This window comes from Epinephelus lanceolatus, chromosome 10 (assembly GCF_041903045.1).
Source record: "Epinephelus lanceolatus isolate andai-2023 chromosome 10, ASM4190304v1, whole genome shotgun sequence".
Classification (NCBI taxonomy): domain Eukaryota; kingdom Metazoa; phylum Chordata; class Actinopteri; order Perciformes; family Serranidae; genus Epinephelus; species Epinephelus lanceolatus.
The window spans coordinates 45,056,260-45,077,439 of record NC_135743.1 but is presented as its reverse complement, the minus strand read 5'-3'; the positions used below and the strand labels follow the sequence as shown (position 1 = coordinate 45,077,439).

Genomic DNA, 21,180 nt, shown 5'->3' with positions numbered 1-21,180 from the left:
CCACAGATGTTATTTCAGGCATCTAACCAAAAACCCATTCAAAGAACCCACCAACATCAAGACAAGGGAACCAGGAGTGCAGAAATGTTAACCAATTTCCCGGTTATAGGACTCATTACAGGGGCACTCTATAGCAAGTTTTTCTAACTAAAATCCTAAATGTTGTTGTCCCAGAATGGATAATCAGACTGGTTTCTGTCTGCCAGTCAGTATGATACCATTCAGTTTGATATGATATACCTTTATTATCAGATTACACTGAAATTCATTTTGCAACCTCAGACAACCCCGCTCAAGAAGTTCACATACACATTAGACATATAGCACAAACAGCACATACCCATAATAGCACACCAAACAGTCATGACCATGGAACACATCACATAACATACTCAGATTCAGATCTTAATTAGCAGCCCACTGATTCTGGTTTAGCAATAGGATAGCCTGATGTATAATCAAATTTTTCAGCCTGTCGTGTTTAAATGGAGGGACTCAGTATTGCCTGTTGGAGGGCAGAAGTAGGTACTCTCCATTTAGAGAATGGCGAAGGGTCTGCAGAAATGCTGTTAGGGAGTCTAGTCAATAGGTTTATAAGTCTGGAAACCCAAATACCAGTAAATTCTAAGGGTCAAAGAGCTGTGCAACCGTCCACCCTCTCTTTACATCTGCCACTGACCTTGGCAACATGGCTGCTGTTGTTTTTACATTAAGAACAGGGATGCAGCAAGCGCTGGCTGTCTGAAAGCCTCTTTACACATACACACACGTGTAGGTACGAACACTGATATTTCTTACCCTTTTGCGCCTGACCCCTCTAACTATTTAAATTGTAAATATCTCTCAGCAGAGCCCCGTGTGCACCACTTGAACATGCAGAGAAATCTTAAACTTGACAGCTGCCATCTCCTGTTATGATTACTGAGCTTTGATTGAAAATGACTGTTTGGAGCAAAGTTCAGTGAACAATCTCAGTGCCCAAACAGCCCCTGACAGCTTTTAGTCTTTCCCTTAGAATCATAGCAACCAACAGCCAATAACCTTTCAGCTTGACGTTGACATGGGTAGCAATGGTCCATCAGTGTGATGCTTCACAAGTCAGTGCACTTAGGGAATGTGGACACCTGTGTAAAATATGTAAGGAACTGGCCATCAGGGGCCACCTCAGTTACATTGCATTGGATGTTCTCTAGGAGATGTGCTTTATTATATTAAAATATACTTTAGAATCAGCACTGTGCAGTGATTGCTCAACCAGGGATTTACATTCCTTCTCCAACACAATGACAGGAGTTATGAGGAGCACTTTAAGGAGCACCTGAAGCTGACTGTCCTGCCTCCTGGACAGGAGGTACAGCTGGAACAGTGAAAGTGTTAGAATCTGTGTCCAAGGCAGGGGTTTCTTTGGTCCTGAGTTGCAGCTGTGGTTTTGTTCTGAAATGCCTTTGGCAGAGGTGTGTCTCATCCATTAAGGAATCAAACTGCTACCTGGTGAAGCCAACTGTAGCACCTCAGATCCATGAAGAACATGGCCATTTGTCTTTGTGGTGCAGAGTACCTACAGAGCAACTTTTTATCCTCTCAGAGATAATCCAAGTGTTATGGGAATTTGCTAATCACATTAACATGTGATCTGTGGATCTGGAAAAAAGTAATAACCATGCTCCCCCGGGTATTCTGTGGAAGGTATTGCAAGAGCACTGACGGCAAGGGTTGTGTTGACATGCACTCTGAACATATGGAGTGAGAGCTGTCTTCTTTTTTATTTTTTTTGTTTGTGTTTTGTTTGTTTTGTTTTGTTTTTTTTGGAGCCAGAAGTGACCATATTTGGACGAGAGGCTAGCGCTGGGGAGGAGTGAGGGGTGGATCTGTTTTATAGACTGTGGCAACACCTTGCAGACAGCCTGTCACTCAAGCGGCCCACCCTTAATTATGCGTCATTTTAAGCCCTTAGGAAAGTTAAATGGAGGGGTTACATAAAAATTCACCCCCTGTACAGTTGTCATGAATGATGAAGTTAGCTATAGAGACCAAAACTGTTTTTTGTACCAGGCTGTAAACATGTTTATCTCTGCTGTAAAGTTGGGCCTTTTAACATGGGGGTCTGTGGGGACTGATTGGTTTCTGGAGCCAGCCTCAAGTGGACATTAGAGGAACTGCATTTTGGCACACTATGTTGGCTTCATTTTTCAGCCCAGGAGGTTGCTGCTCGTCCTTTTGACTTGGTGAGACTTTAACTCGAGAGGAGCCAGCATATTTATAGGCTGCAGTGATGCAGTCTCTGTATTGGAGGTGATGGTGAAAGAGAGCAAAGCACTCTGTTTGCCTGTCAGTCTTCATTTCACTGGTCACACAATCACAAGATTTGGACAGTGACTAAGAGAATTAGATGATGGCTGCATGCTGCACATGGTTTTTTCTGTTCAGGTAACCTCACTTTCATACACATGTAAGAGAGGAGCTCCTTCACATCCTGAGGTCCTTCAGGCAACCTGATCAGACCAACACTGCTAAGCTAAACTTATTAGAGCTAAGAATATGAGTCATTGTGTCCACTCACTGATGGTGTTTATCAGCAGTTGATGGCACAATCAGCTGGACATGTTAGTTGTTTGCATTTGCCCAAAGATCCTCCTCCACATTCTTTAAGGTCCAGACGCACCAAAACGACTTCAGGGAACTAGCAGTGTCAAAAGCCCCCTGCTATGTTGCCTTATGGCCGGTGTCTCATCCAAAAAAGTTCTACATGAACACACGGCAAAGACTACAGCTAACAGCCAACCAGTATGTATGTTCTGGACCTGTGTGAGAGGAAATAACTCTCCACAGCAGCAGACGGCAGTTGTCTGTAATCTTCATTCTAAAAGGGAAACCCAAAGACTGTCTTGATGATAATTGCCAGTTAGCACATTAACAACCCAATCCAATGTTGAAAGAACAGAGCATATTTACCATGTGCCAGTGAATAATAACACAGACCATCAGGAAATGTTTCTGCTATAGAGCTCAGTGGATTAAGAAAAAATATCCAACCTTATGGAACAAGCTTGTTTTGGTCTCACTCCCTCTGGACTTTAGCTCTTTGTTTACTTTCCTCACTTCCATTTCTCTTCTCGTGCCCCAAGTTTAACTGCCAATCAGAGTGATTTCATTCACCGACAGGCTCTGATGTCACTGATTGAACATGCTGCATTGGCCGAAAAAACACCAATGGGGCCAACAAGGGGCAACTGTGTGGGACACACTGCACAGACAAGGGCAACAAACACTTACCGACGGCGCAACATTGACCAACACCTGACTATTGACTAGGTGTGTCTGGGCCTTTAGTGAAAAAGTCCAACACATGCAGCACATCAAGGCCAGGCACTAATTCAAAATTAGAAGAGATGCAGTAAAGCTCTGATACACCTTGTTGCTTTAAACAGCCGAACTCAGACATAACATGACTCTTGCTTTCTTATACAGTATAGTATATAGTCAGTAGTACGTAGTTCATCCTTCCTGTTCCAATGGACTCACTGAACCAAGTCAACATGAAAAAAATGGGAGGGAAAAATGATGGAAAATGCTGACTGAACAAAGACACAATGTGCAAGTTACACAAATATTACCTCGTAATTTAACTAACACCTCAATTAATTTCTATCTAACAGCATACAGCTTGTATGCACCAGTATGTGCACCATATCTTTTGTTTTTGGCTTTGGCCTAGAAGTTGTTGAGATTTAGGAGGGATTTTCATGTTTGATTTAATTGGAAAGTAACCCATTTTCTATGTGTTCCTGTATAATGTAGTATCTGACTTCACTGTGGAGGGGATGTAAGTGTGTATTGAGCATAATATGACACAAACTCTGGTGGTGCAAAGATGAACTGATACATGCAATACAAGTTATGTTTTCAATATCCATATGTATTGTCCCAGGCCTGTTAAAAACCTATAAACCTGCATTTCTGTGGTAAGATAGTGGGAACCACACTCCACCTTGTTGTTTGTTTATTCTCATGTGCCCATTCAGACTTGACACGTGTATGAAGTGTTGCTGTTCTCTGCAGGTGCTGTCTGATATGACCATACTCCAGCGGAGGATCCCCCCTAGTTTCAGAGACCCTGCCAGTGCCCCTCTGAGGAAACTCTCTGTTGACCTCATCAAAACTTACAAGCACATCAATGAGGTATGATTCATACCAGGAGCAACACCACAAACACACACGCACACACACTTACACAGGTATGTGTTGGTCCTTGGACTTTTCTTGTTTTATTTAAAGTCTTTGTTAGATTTTCAGAGTATCTGCATATTTTGCTGGGATCAAGCCAAACCTGAAATGAAGCTTTAGGCTCTTTTCCACTGTACAAAAAACCCCGCTTACACCAGGCTTGTTAATGTAATGGGAAAAGTACCCCCCCCCCAAGCCTATTTTTAGTGAGTTTACCTGTGTTTTAACTCATGTACATGTACTAATTATGGTGGAAATGTGGTATTTGTCAAAAATAATTCTCTGTTATATTGACATATAAAAAGAAGTAACCACTGTAAAGGTTTCACAGGCCTCCATGCTGCTTTCTACTGTTAACTAACCTGTTTTCCATCTTATCTGTAAAATTGAACGTCACACACAAAAAAAAACACACACACGCGCACACACACACACACACGCACACACACACACATACACACACACACACACACACACACACACACACACACACACACACAGAAAGGCATACTCATCTGCTCCAGAGCTGTTTACAGTACACAGCTCTGGTCTACTGGCAGCAGGAAAGGAGTCTACAGCCCATTTTTAGTGGGTTTACCCATGTTTAAAAAAACTTGTAAAAACTACTTTTGGTGGAAAGGGGCATATGTCAGAAATACTTTGCTGTTTATCACCTTGGGCTCTACTGTTTGGGGCTGGAAGCAGGGGTGTATAGAAGAGGCATAAAGTAAATGCTACTCAGTATTAGCATCCTGACGGAATCAGCTTTGGCTCAGCACTGAACTAAAATATACTAAAACATATATTTTCAATAAAGTCACACTAAAATTGCTGTTAAACAGCTTCCAAATACAAATGTCTGTTTCCTCACTTAAGCCTTAACCACTGGTAATGTAACCTTAACATCCAAAGAAACACAGGCTGAAATAATGATACTTACTAGTACACAGGTGCTTTGGGGTTCTTTAGAGGCAGAGCTGGGAACCTAATGTGTTGTGTCAATCCACAGGTGTATTATACTAAGAAGAAGCGGCGGGCCCAGCAGGTCCCTCCAGAGGACAGCAGCACCAAGAAGGAGAGAAAAGTGTACAACGATGGCTATGACGACGACAACTACGACTATATTGTCAAAAATGGAGAAAAGTGGCTGGACCGCTATGAGATAGATTCGCTGATCGGGAAGGGCTCCTTCGGACAGGTGAGGTCAACAAAAGAAATTCCAGCATGAAAACTGAGTCCACAGTTATTGTTGGTTTCTAAAATCTTCCCCTCAGACCATCATGGTTCCTTATAAACACAAACAGTTGGAGCTGTCGTCACCATCAGTATTAAGAACCACTCCTCTCAAAGATCTCTTCTTCAGATGGTCTGATTTGAGCAACAGACCAAACAATGCATGTGTGTACAAATGGCATCAAATTGCAGTTGATTTGTTTGATGTCTCAAGCGGTGCCAAAAGTCAGTTACAAGTTTTTCTCAGTGAATTGCCACCATATTCTGTACCTCACTCAACATGACAGGGCACAGCCTGTGACACATTATGTCCCTGTCTAATGAAGAAAGCATATGTTCCTATTTGGCATGAGATGACAGAATGTGTTGATGTGTGTCTGCAGGTGGTGAAGGCCTACGACCACCACGAGCAGGAATGGGTTGCCATAAAGATCATTAAGAACAAGAAGGCATTTCTAAACCAGGCACAGATTGAACTACGCCTGCTGGAGCTCATGAACAAGCATGACACTGAGATGAAATATTACATAGGTAAGAAGGACCACACACACACACACACACACACACACACACAATACAGTGAGGTTTGAGAATACAGGGGTCAGATAAAACACATGTACAACCTCACAGGTGCAGCTCTGTTTATACCACACTGGGTCAAACAAAGAGAGATCCAAGTATTCATTGTGTCACATCTCCCAGTATTGCAAAGATACTCACCCTGCATTGCCCAGGGGCTACTTTTGCGAAATGGCAGGAGGTCAGGGGCCAGTCCCGCACATGTGCACAGGAATGTTCCAAGGATTTGAGGACATTTGGGGCTTAGCCCTGAAGTCTGTCAGGGGATCCAGGGGATCCTCCCCTGGCACTTTTTTGATTAACAAGCTCTATTTTAATGCTTTTTTCTATGCACTCTGGTACCTTAAGTTGCTTTCACACTACCATGCAGTAACTCACAGCCTTTGGTCATTTCAACAAGGGGAAGGTAGGGGAAGCGGCAAGGGCAATGGGGGTATGAAGCAGTTGTCACCCATGTGCACAGATTTTGTTGTGCTGCATAGAGTTCACTGTGTTGAACTTCTGGTGGTAACCACCTGACTTTGAACAATCAAATAGAAGGGGGCAGGCATTAAGGAGGCAGAAAGACAACAAGATGGAGAAGCTGATAATGTTGGTTTCTGAATACCAAGAGTTGTACAATGCAGCGCTGGCAACTGGTAAGGACAACCACAAGAAAAACTGGGCCTGTGATAACATGTCCACCAAACTTTAGATGGCTGATAAATTGTCCAAATATGTAGAATTATCTGGTTATATTAGAGATTTCCACTGTGTTATTACAGTATGTTGTTATTTACATGCAGGTCACGGGAGGCACAGGTTCACAGTGCCAAGCTGAAACCCCAGACATAACATGAAACCCCAAAAAAACACAACTCTTTTTGCTTTCAAAATGCAGCAATAAATTGTATAAAAACGAAAAGGACTCGTATGGTTAGTTTAACTCAACAACTTTAGTGTAATTAAATTAAATCAAACTCAAATTAACAAGCGTCCGGCTCAGACGTTTCACTCAAAACCATTCGTTAAAAGGAAATCATTTATTTGCTGTGGAAAGAAGGCAACATAATCTGGAATTATAGGTTAAACAATCTTTGCTTCCTTTAATTTAGTTTGGATAACAGTAGTAGCCTAATAGTAGCTGCAGCAGCAAGAGCGTTAGTTGCCGACAGCTGTCTTGTTTTTATTTCTTTATTAGCTCCGCCACGGAGGTTATGTTTTCGTCAGCATTGGTCTCTTTGTTTGTTTGTCTGTTTGTTTGTTTTTCTGCAAAATAACTCAAAAAGTTCTGGACGGATTTTGATGAAATTTGAAATTTCAGGAAAGGTTGATAATGGGACAAGGAACAGATGATAAAATTTTGGTGGTGATCGGTTGAAGCGAAGTAGATAAAATAATAAAATGGCGTGAAATCCGAGCTGCTTGGCGGAGGTCTGCACTCTCCAAGTGCTTTTCTAGTTACAGATATGCAACGCTATTTGGCCATGGTGATCGCCGCTTGCTGTTGGTTTGCAGGACTTCTGTTTTTCTGCTGATGTTGTTTTTTTATCTAAGTACACTGTCTTGGTTCGTCATGTCAGAGGTAGTGAGTTTTGGAGTATAGACATTTGTTTGTTTTTGCATCTTCAGCACCAAGTACAGCTCTTAAAGTGATTTTGTTATAACCGCTGCCTGTAACAGGCTCGGGGACATCTTCAGCACCAAGGACAGCGCTTAAAGTGATTTTGTTATAACCTCTGCCTGTAACAGCCTCGGGGACATCTTCAGCACCAAGGACAGCACTTAAACTAAGGTAGTTCTTAGGCCTGTTTCCATCGCAGGAACTTCGGGGTAATTTTACGGGGCCGGGGCCGTTGGTGCGTGTCTCCGTGTCTTGTGAGACATTGCAGCTGTTTAGTGGTACCACTGCTCTGTGTTTACTGAAAGGGGGAAGTTGCCTGGTCCCCTCTGAAATGTAACTTTATTGGATTTTTGGGAGGGTGGACTAATGGGATTCAAATACTAGGTCAGACCTTTGGGAATTTCAAGAATTGTAAATCTAATTCTTTTTGTATTACATTAAGCAAAAATATGAGAGTTTGTTACACATACTGTATAGTCTGGTAATCAGAATCAAAGACTATTGTTCCCTGATGGGAAATTCTTGTTACATAAAGCAAAGATATGAGTATTTCTGTACTTGCTTCTGTTTGTATCTGCCAGTACCTGCTTTTTCCCAGTAATGGTTTTTATTACAATAAATGTACACCTTTAAATTAAGCTGTATATGTGTCTTTTTAAGGAAAAGGATAACTAGCCTATTTTAAAAACAATGAATCGTCTAACACATATACATAACAAAATAAAACAAGATTATTGTAGAACTCAAAACATTAACTGTACTGTTATTAGTTTATGCACATTAGATCATTAGTAACATTATATGTAACACAATAAACCAAAGTATATCAGTAGGCGTTTCCTTAAGTCTTTCTGATAGTTTTTTACTAGCCTATATACTACAACAGTATAATAAAATCCTGAAATTATGGCTTTTAGTTTTGGTGTGCCACCCCAAGATTTTAAGTGGCCCCATCTGGCTACCCCTATGAAACATTTCTGGAGGTGCCCCTGGCTTTCCGCACTTCCGTGACAGTGTGGCTGTAAACTTTATTTATTTTCTACAAGCTTCATTTCGTTTGTGTTTTGATTAAGGATGGGCACCAAAACCCAGTAGTAAATTAGCCCCAGGGCTAAATTATCAAAGACCGTAGTACTGATAAGCGCTAACGGCATCGGTTCTTTTATTGGTACTTTTGCACATGTTGGTTTAATACATTATCATCCTGCAGCCTCTGCTCTGCACTCTGTGCCGGCGCTGATTTCCACATACACACACACATCCACACACCTACACGACACAGTAACCGGTGAACAGCCGAGAGGCCGCGGTGGAAACGAAGTGAAGAAAACTCAAAAATTACTCGAGTTGACAGCAGCTACACTCGTTACTGTGAGTGACATTAAACCTTAGCGAGTAAGAAGCCAATAATTTATCAATACATGTGTTTTGCAAGCATATAAACATTTAGACAACAATATTTAATATGCTCCGTCCACAGTCTCTCAATCACCGTCACTAACGTTTTGTCTTATACGCTGATTTAGACAGCACGCTAGTTCAGCTAATAGCAAATTCATACTAATAAGGTCAAATGACAGCTGTCTGTATGTAGACTAACTTAGTTTGACACTTATCGTAAAATACTTTTAAACTTAGCTGCTGGCTGAGACAGACAGCCCTTACTCCCTACACCAGCACTGTTACCAGCCAACAAGCTGGCGGAGCCAAATGTAGGGCACACGCCGAATCATCTACGTCATCAGCCTGCTTTGAATACATTTTCCTGAACTTTGAGGTGCGGTGGAAATGCAAACCACACAGATCACCAGGAATTCTTTTACCCAGGTAAATAAATTCTTGGAAATAAAAGTTCCTGGAAATGTTGGTGGAAAGGGGGCTTATGTTCACCATCACTCTGGACCCACTGCTTCATTATGTTGACTTGTGACATTTAACTCTGTGGAACTAGTAAAGAACCCCAGCAACTCATTTAATTGGTACATAAAAAGATATGTGCAATATGTGACTTATAAAGCAAAAAAACAGTTGATTGGTGTTGGCATAATATACCCAGCTCATGGGATGGCATGTGAGCCATCTCAATGACAACTAAGAAACTTTAATCCACCAGTGAAGACTATGGGATGTTACTGAAAGCTCAAAAAAAGCTAGTAAGAGACTTAGAGTTTCTCTGACAAAAAAGAAGTAATGCAGATGAAGTTAGTTTTAAAATTCTGTTTGAATAGGTGAGCACATACCACGATGATACAACAGAAAGGCTGAGCTGTTTGAATCAGTGTTGGATAAATGAGGTCTCCAGTCACCCCTAGTGTGAATTCCAAATCAGAATGAATTATGAAAGAACACATTTGATGACCATTTATCTCATCTTTGACACGAAATGTAATAACTCAGGAGCTTTGGGAATCTAAATGGTATATACATCTGTTTGGAATTTTTAAGGAAAATGTGACAAGAAATGATTTTAATGTTGCCCAGTACTCTGTTGGCTGACCTTTTCCTTGTTTGAGTTTATCGCTTAACCTTTCTCCTTGTCTCCCCTCTGTCTCCGTGTGTGTTTGTCTGTCAATCTGTCTCTGTGCAGTCCACCTGAAGCGTCACTTTATGTTTAGGAACCATCTCTGTTTGGTGTTTGAGTTGTTGAGCTACAACCTGTACGATTTGCTGAGGAACACCAACTTTAGAGGAGTCTCTCTCAACCTCACCAGGAAATTTGCACAGCAGCTCTGTACAGGTGGGTGCATGGAAACACTAATGTCACATGTGATTTGTAGCTCGTTGTCTGCCCCCAAGTGGATGAAAAAATCAGGCAGGGAAAAATATTGTTGGTCAATTGCCATTCAGTAAGACTAAGGACATAATTAATAATTGTGGAAAAGTTGGTCAGGATGGTCTTTGACAGTTGCTTATACCATAAATGCAGGTTTTCATATATATACATGTATAAACTCAGAGAGAGATAGAGATAGACAGAGAGAGAGAGAGAGAGAGAGAGAGAGCAAGCGCAAGAGACTGGGAAGCCTTTGGTCCTGGCATTCATGATGATGCCACCTGATGTCCTCTATCCTTTCAAACACTGCTGCAAACCAAGTACACCTTGTCATGTCAGCAACACTCCCTGATGGCAGTGGCCCCCCAGCAGGACAATTTACCATGTCACACCACAAAAACACTGCCCAGTAATGACCAGAGGAACGTGACAAAGAACTCAAGGTATCACCCTGGCCTTCAAATTCCCCAGACCCCAATCTGATCAATCATCTGTGGGATGTACGGATACCCCCGAGGTACCCCTGATCCACGTTGGGGCGGACTTGGCGCTGACCCGTTGAGGCATGGACACAGGACCTCTGAGGCTGTCCTGTGGTGTCTGGCACCAGGGTTTTGGGATGCATCCTTTGAGTCCTGTGGGTTGTGAGGTGGGGTGCCAGCACATCCCACACAGGATCAATCAGATTGGGATCTAGGGATTTCGGAGGCTAGGGTTACGCCACCAGCTCTGTGTCATGTTCCTCGGGTCATTCCTCAGCAGTTTCTGCAGTATGGCATGGTCCATTGCCCTGCTGGGGGAAACACTGCCATCAGGGAGTGCTGTTGCCATGAGGGGGCGTATTTGCCCTGTAATGGTGTTTGGGTGGGTGGAGCGCATTAAGTGGCATCCACATTAATGCCAGGACCCAAGGTTTCCCAGCAGAGTATTGCATTGTAACACACTTCACCAGCTGGTGGTTTTAATATTGTGGCTGATGGATGTACATACTGTTTCAGTTATCATCAGATATAACCAGTGAAGAGGATGTTCCAGATGATAAAAGTAAGAATGATCTTGGTCTTTTTTGTCCACAGCGTTATTATTCCTGGCCACTCCGGAGCTGTCAATCATCCACTGCGACCTGAAACCAGAGAACATCCTGCTGTGTAACCCCAAGAGATCTGCCATCAAGATAGTTGACTTTGGATCCTCCTGCCAGCTTGGACAGAGGGTGGGCAGCATCCACACAAATGTTAAAACACATGCACTTCCCAAATATGCCTCTCAGAGGACATTTATTAGTGAACTTCCTATAAAATAATTAATTATAATTGCCTCTTACATGTGCTTCCTGGTGACCCTCATCATGAGGGTTTAGAGAATAAATGAATGAAAGATGAATAATGTAACATTCATATATGTCTCAGTAAACACTGAAATCAAACATTGATGAGGGTTTTTTTATAATGTCATTTGATCTTTTTAGAGTGAATGCACTCTAAAATTCTGCATTTCTGTCAGTTAATTAACCTTACATTGTCAGCAATGTTTAATGTACCTGCTGTGTAGTCAGGTGAGCTTTTGTGTGAAGGGTTAATTTGCTGAACAGCAGTAACAGACTGTGGTTGACTGGCTATACTGCCGCTCCTAACAGTGGGCAGCTACTGAAACCACAGGCAACACACTGACACAAGAGTCATTTGACTTCATCTTTGTTTAACCTATAAATGACAAGTGCTTTAGAGCTGTTACTGATGCAACATTTGCTCTGCAGCGTAGGTGAATAGGTTAGACATGAGCAGATAGAAAGAAAAGCTTCAGGGTGTAACACATATAGGTGTTGAGTCTCTGAACTCTTCTCCATTTCCTCTCAGATCTATCAGTACATCCAGAGCAGATTTTACCGCTCTCCTGAGGTCCTGTTGGGAATGCCATATGACCTGGCCATCGACATGTGGTCTCTGGGATGCATCCTGGTGGAGATGCATACAGGAGAGCCTCTCTTCAGTGGTTCCAATGAGGTAAAAGCAAGAGCACCATAAATGTATTAATTAACTAGGGCTGGAAGATGATTCAGTATTAACCTGTATCCACGTTCTAATTGATCCAGCATGGTGTTAGGCTGTTGTTTGCTGGGTTGTAGCTCTGACATGAGCCACAGTATACTTTTCTGCTACATTTGACAATTCACTAAGTGAAGTGTGTCACAAAACATCATAGCTGGTAGTGTAGAATTGTTAAATACTATTTATTATTATTTATTTAAGTCTAATTATCTAATATTAGACATCACTGATAAAAACACATATATTTTTCTTGTTGACATCTCTTCTCTCTCACCTCTGCATGTTCCCTGGGGGACACAGATTTAAATAGTCAGAGAGTTTGTATGAGTGTATGAGCACAGACAGGGATTCTGTGTATCTCCTCCACTCTCAGAGTCAGTATCCTGAATGGACTCAGCTGAATTCTTGTCACACTCAGGAGATGCGTTGCAGCAGCATGTTTGTGGAATGTTGCTACAAAGAGCTGACACACAACTGTAATTCTGCCTTAAGGGCTCATTTATGCTAAACATTAGATATGGAGACATACAGAGCCTTTTGTCCGTACTCTGCGTTCATTTTGTCCTTCGTGCACGTTTTCTGAAAGCTTACAGATACAGACAAAATAGGATCCTGGAGGCAGTGTAGCATAGGTCAAGCAAGATATGAATGTAGACCAAAACATTTAAATAATGGGGTGACGGAACGAATTGGTAATATAATAAAAAGAATTTCCCATCCATGTCAGGATGTATATAATGGCCGCATAAACCACCACTGTCTACAACGGGGCCTCTGTTTAAAGGTGCAACCTCCTCCACTGTCACCTCGTTTGTTGTTGTGTCTATGCCTTCTAGTGCCACTTATTGGCTGTATCTGTGCCATCATAAAGGACGCATGGAAGTATGAGGACAGGGGACATTTACAACATTTAAAACTGACGTATATATTTTTGTATGAAAAGGGAATATAAATAATCCTTAAAAGAGGATTTATACTTCTGCACAGAATCGATGCCACACCTACGGCGTAGGCCGTGTATAGAACTGATGCGCAACTACATACAGTGCCCTCCAAAAGTATTGGAACAGTGAGGCTAATTCTTTTATTTTTGTTGTAGACTGAAAATATTTGGGTTTGACATCAAAAGATGAATATGGGACAAGAGATCAACGTTTCAGCTTTTATTTCCAGGTATTTACATCTGGATCTGATACACAACTTAGAAGATAGCACCTTTTGTTTGAACCCACTCATTTTTCATGAGAGCAAAAGTATTGGAACATGTGACTGACAGGTGTGTTTTGTTGCCCAGGTGTCTCCCAATTACATTGATTATTCAAACAATAAATAGCACTGAATGTCTGAGCTCAGTTTCAGATTGGGTACGATAGGTTTTGCCTGTGCAGACTGCATTTAGAGGTGGAACCAACATGAAAACCAGAGAGCTGTCTATGGGTGAAAAAGAAGCAATTGTGAATCTGAGAGAAGATGGACAATCAATCAGAGCCATTGCACAAACATTGCCCATAGCCAGTACAACCATTTGGAATGTCCTGAAGAAGAAAGAAACCACTGGTGTACTAAGCAACAGACGTCCAACAGGTAGACCAAGGAAAACATCAGCAATTGATGACAGAAACATTGTGAGAGCTGTAAAGAAAGACCCTAAAACAACTGTTAGTGACATCAGCAACAACCTCCAGAGGGCAGGAGTGAAGGTATCACAATCTACTGTTCGCAGAAGACTTCATGAACAAAAGTACAGAGGCTACACCAGAAGATGCAAACCACTCATTAGCAAGAAGAATAGGAAGGCCAGGCTGGAATTTGCCAAAAGGTACAGAGATGAGCCTCAAAAATTCTGGGAAAAAGTTTTATGGACTGATGAGACAAAGATTAACGTTTTCCAAAGTGATGGAAAGGCGAAAGTTTGGAGAAAGAAAGGATCTGCTCATGATCCCAAACATACAAGCTCATCTGTGAAACACAGTGGAGGTAATGTCATGGCTTGGGCTTGCATGGCTTCTTCTGGGACGGGCTCTTTCATCTTGATGGCAGCAGCAAAATTAACTCAGAAGTCTACAGAAACATTTTGTCTGCTAATTTAAAGAAAAGATGCAACCAAACTGATTGGGAGATCCTTCATCATGCAGCAAGATAACGACCCAAAACACACTGCCAAAGCAACAAAGGAGTTCATCAGGGGCAAGAAGTGGAAGGTTTTAGACTGGCCAAGTCAGTCTCCAGACTTAAACCCAATAGAGCATGCATTTTACCTGCTGAAGAGGAGACTGAAGGGAGTAACCCCCCAAAACAAACAACAACTGAAAGCGGCTGCGGTGAAAGCCTGGAAAAGCATCACAAAAGAAGAATGCAAAAGTTTGGTGATGTCAATGGGTCACAGGCTTGATGCAGTTATTGAAAGCAAAGGATTTGCAACTAAATATTAAGTCTCATTCACTTTAATCTATTTTAAGTTTATATGTTCCAATACTTTTGCTCACCTAAAAATTTTGTGTTCCATTACAAATAATGCTATCTTCTAAGTTGTGTATCAGATCCAGATGTAAATACCTGGAAATAAAAGCTGAAATGTTGATCTCTTGTCTCATATTCATCTTTTGATGTCAAACCCAAATGTTTTCAGTCTACAACAAAAGTAAACAAATTGGACTCACTGTTCCAATACTTTTGGAGGGCACTGTATTCACCTTTAGTTGGCTTTACACAGAGCCTACGCAAAAGGGCTATGCTGTTGTTAGCATTTATACCTGCGTGGTGGCGTGTCTGTTGGCTCTGTAGTAACATCTCCAAAACACAAGTTGGAAGTCGGATTTCTGCAAAGGGCTGCAAAGTTTGACTGATTGAAAACACACCTTAAACACACATTAAACATGACTTTATAGTGATAATTTCAAACACAAGTACACAAATCAGCTCCATTATAACTCACAAGCTTCACAAACACAGTGCTTGTCTTTTGCTGGACATGTTTTCCCCACAAATACAACATGCTAATGTTAGCACAAGGCTATGGCATTTTACATTGTATAAATTAATCTAGCGGCTAGCTTAAGTTTTTCTTTACTATCTCTACTGGAGACTTTGTTGTCTTCACAATTTATTGTTTCTTATCTGTGAAACAAAAGTAAATACAATTTTTGTGTCCACTGAGGGAAATGGTTTTCAGCTTACAGAAATAGACAGGAGGTCTGCGATGCCACAGATTCAATGCAGAAGTATAAATCCAATTTACTAAATCCACATGTATGTACACAATACAAAGACTAATTGTGTGTGTGTGTGTGTGTGTGTGTGTGTGTAGGTTGACCAGATGAATAAGATTGTGGAGGTCCTGGGAGTCCCACCTAGCCACATGCTGGATGCAGCTCCTAAAGCCAGGAAGTACTTTGACAAGCTGTCAGATGGCCTGTGGACAGTGAAGAAGAACAAGGACATCAAGAAGGTATTTAATTTCACATGCATGTACAGTTTTTATTTTAAAAAAAGTCACCTTTCACCTTCAGCCTTGTGTCTTCCAACTGCTGCTGGTGACATGATGCTCAAGAATCCAGTGTGCTAGGGTGACCTCAAACCCACCAGGTGGAGTGTGTGCCTCATGTAGGCTGATAGCTTAGCAGCAGCCTGAGTTCAATTCCAACCTGTGGTCCTTTGCTGCATGGCATCCCATTCTCTCTCCCCCTTTCCTGTCACTCTGCAACTGGTCTATAACAGGGGTGTCTTTTTTGAATGGGGGGCAGATTAGTTTGTGGTGAAAATACCTGGGGGAGCCAGTTGCTTCTTAAATCATATGCGAGAAAAGAAAATCACATACAAATGACATAAACTGTTTCATCTTAAAGTAAAAAAGTGTTACACTTTCCACCACTCCTGAAAGTTGCGCGGCTCATAGTCAACTTCAAGCTTCTTGGCTGTGGCCATGTCTGCTACCCAGGAGGAAGTATCTGGTGTTAGGTAATTCTTTGTTTGCTGGTGTGCTGTCTGTTTATGAAAACACATTAGTTTTGCCTGGGTAGTTCCTACTTGGTGCATATCTACAAACTGTGATAGTCTAGCCATCCTGAGGTAAATGGGAAAAAAATGTGAAGTGATCTTGCTTGATTAACCAATATTGTGTCAAACATATGGTATATTTTGAGAAGACAAGCCGAGGCCCGTTTAGATTTAGTCTGCGGGCCACAATTGGCCCCCGGGCTGGACATTGGAAATACCTGTTCTGTAAAAAAGGTAAAAGCCATAAAATGTGTTAATTGCACCAGTTATTGTAAACAACATACATAACAGCTGCATTTGTAAACAAAATACCTCTTAGTGTGAAACAATAGTGGGCAGCATGGGAATGAAGTCACTGTGATGTGTGGCTCTACTCCAACTGAAGCACATGCTGCTATTACAAGTCTCGAGTGAAAGTGAGAAGTACTTAATTGAAAAGATGTTTAGATGTTGCAGATGTGTTGTTGTGAAGAGTGTAAAAGTTAAGAGTACGAATTCCAACTGTGCAAACAGTAGACAGGAGTTTTCACTGGGAACTATTTCCTGTAGAAGGGAAAGAATAAGTGAACTGTCCACAACCAAGTATGTGGATTATTAGGACATTGGTTGTTGTGGATTTTAATTCACCTTTTGTTTTTGTGGAAGCAAAAGTCTCAGTGTCCATTAGTTTGAAACCCCAGCAATGTGTTCAAAACAAAAAAGTGTACCCACAGTATTTAAAACAGTAAGGGCCCTATTTAGATGGTCTAAAGCGGACGGCGGAGGGCGCATAATCCATGTCGCAAGTGTCATTGCTATCATCTAACCAGCAAATGAACTTGCGCTTCTCTGGGTGTGTTGGTCGAAAAATGAGGAGTGGTCAGGCGCAGTCATGGCGCGTTGCTAGTTAGATGACGTAAAAAGCAAATGTGCCAGTGACCAACAAAAACCTGGTCTAAAGTCAACGGCGCAGTATTTCGCTGTTAAACAAGTATATGCGTCTCTAGGCGGGTGCACAACGCGCGTGCACTCTGCTCAGACACACACGGAGCAGCCACACATATGCAAAAGATAACAAATAAAAATATGATTACAGTGTGAAAGATTATTATTGTAAACATTAAAATATTTATCAAAAACACGTGTTAATGGTCAGTCATTAATCAGAATGATCTAATCGCAGTAATGATGATCATCATAATTTGTAATAATGACAAATGAAGTTGTGAAATTATCTGACCAATTAATCATTTTTTTGATTGAAAGCCAAAGCCCACACATTGCATTTATTTTAACATGTTATACTAGGCTACATTATATACTAGGCTACATTATATTATATTATTATATTGTTATCTGAGTGTAGAGAGGACACACATGCAAATAAGAGGCAGAACAGAGCTCTAGGAAACATGTGAAAACAATTAACAAACGTGGGTGGGGGAGAAAACGCTGAACAGGTCCTAGCTGCAGGATCAGCACCTTGGGGAGCTCCGCGGCAGTCCTGACAGCTGTGCTCTGTTATATGATGAAAACAGGTTTGAATAATATTCCACAGATATTTAGTAAGATCTTTCTTGTATTAGTGTTCCCAAGCCTGCTTTACCTTGGGGAGCTTGGGTGCCTGTTTGCTGTCCCCGTAGATCTGGTTCTGACGGGCCTTCACCTCCCGCACGAGGAGATCTCCTCGAGGTGATTGGCTTATTGAATGATACGCCCAAAACACACCCATGACTAATTCACAGAGTAAGTCCAAACCTTTTAGACTCTCCTCCCTGGCGCACAGTCTAAAAACGCGCTGTCTAACTAGCAAGTGACTGGGACACACCCATGCGCCGCATGCCTGGCGCTTCGCGTTTTAGACCATCTAAATAGGGCCCTATGAGTTCATGGGAAGTGCAAATATCTGCATGTCCCTCACTGCGTGTGTATGGTGGTAATGGGAGTTGATGTAGGATCCTGAAGTCATATTTTTCTGTATCTAAATGTTGGTGTGTTTTATGTGTGTTTTCCAGGAGTATAAGCCCCCAGCCACACGGCGTCTTCATGAGATTTTGGGTGTAGAGACTGGGGGCCCAGGGGGGAGGAGGGCAGGGGAGCCAGGACATGCCCCTTGTGACTATCTGAAGTTTAAAGGTAACCCAACAGTTTGTATTGATCTGCAGGGACAGACACCAAAAGTGACTGGGTCATATTTATATTTCCCAGATGTCTGTACATGGATTAAAATACAGCCAATATGGCAGTTATGGATTAGTTTAAGTGATGATGAAAAGTCCCCTGAATATTTGGAAATGACCTACATGAACATTACAAACAGAGAACTTGCTGGTAGCAGGCTGCATTCTAGAGAATCCATCAATGTCAATGTGCAACATTTACAACTGGGGGAAAAAGACGCAGGAAATGATGTCCAAACTTTTCCCTTTAGTTGTTCTCCAAAATACTGTAAATTCACTAATAAAGGCTAGGGTGGAATTACTCGTACCTTAATGTCTCACGTGATGAATTCATTCTAATGTATAATGCATACACTTTATTTGGAAGTCTCATTCAAACACTCGTGAGAGCTGCTTTTTTATCTGCCAGGAGTCAGGACCTGTTCAAACCAGTGTGTCACAGTAGCAGCCACAATGTGAAAGATTGGCCGCGGAAAACAGTCAAAAGTGTGGCTTCACCTTGTAAAAGAAAAAGACAACAAGGCAAAGTGCAATGCAAGTGGGAGTTCATTATCTGCAAGTCAATTTGCACGTCAAATCTGACTAAACATTTAAGGCAGCATAGCATCGATGTTAACAAGTGTACCGTATTTGATGTCTTGCGGTCTCTGAGTCCAAGTGTTTCGGCCTCAGCCTGCACCGGCACATTGCAAGCACCTGCAGTAGTGCCAGAGACAGCAAGCTGTGACACACTGTTCACTTTGGCATTAGAGGGAAAGATGACCAATGTGCACTGCTACTGAATGCACTTCGCTTCCAGCAGTTTGAGTGTGGGTTTCCCTCTGTAATGTTGGCCGCCTACCACAGGGCGTCACTGCTGCTGCCCCAGTGTAATACACCGATCAGCCAAAACACTAAAACCCCTGGTGGGTGAAGAGTATAACACTAATCATCTTGTTACAACACAATGTTCTGCTGGGAAACCTTGGGGACTGGCATTCATTCTACTCACCCCCCATGGTGGCATGGTGCATTGTCCTGCTGGGGGAGCCACTGCCATCGGGGAGTGCTGTTGTCATGAGGAGGGGTACTTGGTCTGTAATAGTATTTGGGTGGGTGTAGCATGATAAGTGGCATCCACACGAATACCAGGACCCAAGGTTTCCCAGCACAACATAGCCCTGCAACAAAATTATCAATGCTAATCACTTCACCAGCCAGTGGTTTTAATGTTTTGGCTAATCAGTGTAAAGTCCAGTTATTGCGTGTCGGTCAAGGCTCAAGTCACCTTTGGTTCAATAGTGCAGTTTGACATTTACAATGTTTTTTAATGCATGTCTGCGTGTGGATCATACATTTTTATTTACTTTGTGAATGTTTAGTTAACACTTAAAGGATATTTTTGTTATTAAAACAGTTGACTTCTTTTTTTTTTTTTTTTTTTTTTTTTTACCCCAAACATTGGAATTGAAACTTGGACTCGAGTAGAACCAGAATCGATAAAATTCAAATGATACCCAACCCCAAGCAGGAGTATCTGAGTAAGATTGTTTAGAGCACTGGCTCCCAAACTGGGGGTCCTAACCCCCACTAGGGGTCGCCAAAGCCTCACAGGGGCTGTTTTAAGAAGTGAAAGAAAACTTGTTTAGACAATGTGAAGTGGGCCTATATCTCAGAATTTTTTAATTTCTGTGAAGAAAACTAAATGTAATTGTTTTTTTAGATTTTAGATTAGTATTCAAGATCTAAACTTGAAAAGAAATCTCACAGGATACAGGCACAGTGAAGACTTGCATACAAGCTTTATTCACAAAGCTTGTAGTTATTGCATTCCCTCTTTGGGTTAATTGTACAGTTCATCAGTTGTTCTATACTTTTATTGTTGTGCATTAAATATAATATGAAATATCCATAAAATATGTCCCTTAGTCAGGGGTCTTCAGTTTGCTCAATGATAGAAAAGGGGTCCCTAAAGGAAAAAGGTTGGCAACCAGTGCTTTATAATATGTTTACACAGAAGCACACATCATCTAAAACTCATTGTTTGAATGATGTTTTTGTGTCAAATTATCAGAGCTGTCAATCTTCCTCCAATATCCCAATCCATTCCTTACTATTTTGAATATTCAAATTCTATTAGAATATTAGTGATTAGATTTAGCCTATAATAATAATAATAATAATTATAATAATAATAATAATAATAATAATAATAATAATAATTATTATTATTATTATTATTGTTATTATTATTACTAGTAGTAGTAGTAGTAGTAGTTGTAGTATTGCTAGTCTGTATAATGTTGTATGTATATGTTTCATTGCAATATTATTATTACTATTGATTAAATGAACTCCTTGACACATAAAGCATGGCTTGGCACTAACACGGCATTAATATTTGGCTCAATAATAACTGTCAAGGCTCATAGACCAAACAGTTGTTTGTTGCTAGTCACCATTTTTAGGTGAAGCTTATGGCACTTGCTTTTATTGCACATAACGTAATGAGTTGTCATCAACTGAAGTAATGTTCCCTTTACCTGTCTCTCCTCTCCTGTGCTCTGCTGCAGCACTGCTCCGTGT

At 41.4% G+C, this 21,180-nt stretch overlaps 1 protein-coding gene across 3 annotated transcripts in view; it reads left to right on the top strand.

Moving 5' to 3' along the window:
* Positions 1 to 21,180, top strand: part of dyrk1b (dual-specificity tyrosine-(Y)-phosphorylation regulated kinase 1B) — a 161,830-nt gene that overhangs the window by 127,760 nt on the left and 12,890 nt on the right. For all 3 annotated transcript variants that reach the window (XM_033638833.2, XM_033638834.2, XM_033638832.2), the window contains exons 3-10: positions 4,060 to 4,179; positions 5,234 to 5,422; positions 5,841 to 5,988; positions 10,227 to 10,376; positions 11,489 to 11,625; positions 12,269 to 12,415; positions 15,768 to 15,908; positions 18,451 to 18,571. In XM_033638833.2, coding sequence (XP_033494724.1) covers positions 4,060 to 4,179; positions 5,234 to 5,422; positions 5,841 to 5,988; positions 10,227 to 10,376; positions 11,489 to 11,625; positions 12,269 to 12,415; positions 15,768 to 15,908; positions 18,451 to 18,571 — 1,153 coding nt within the window. The remainder of the gene's footprint in view (positions 1 to 4,059; positions 4,180 to 5,233; positions 5,423 to 5,840; positions 5,989 to 10,226; positions 10,377 to 11,488; positions 11,626 to 12,268; positions 12,416 to 15,767; positions 15,909 to 18,450; positions 18,572 to 21,180) is intronic.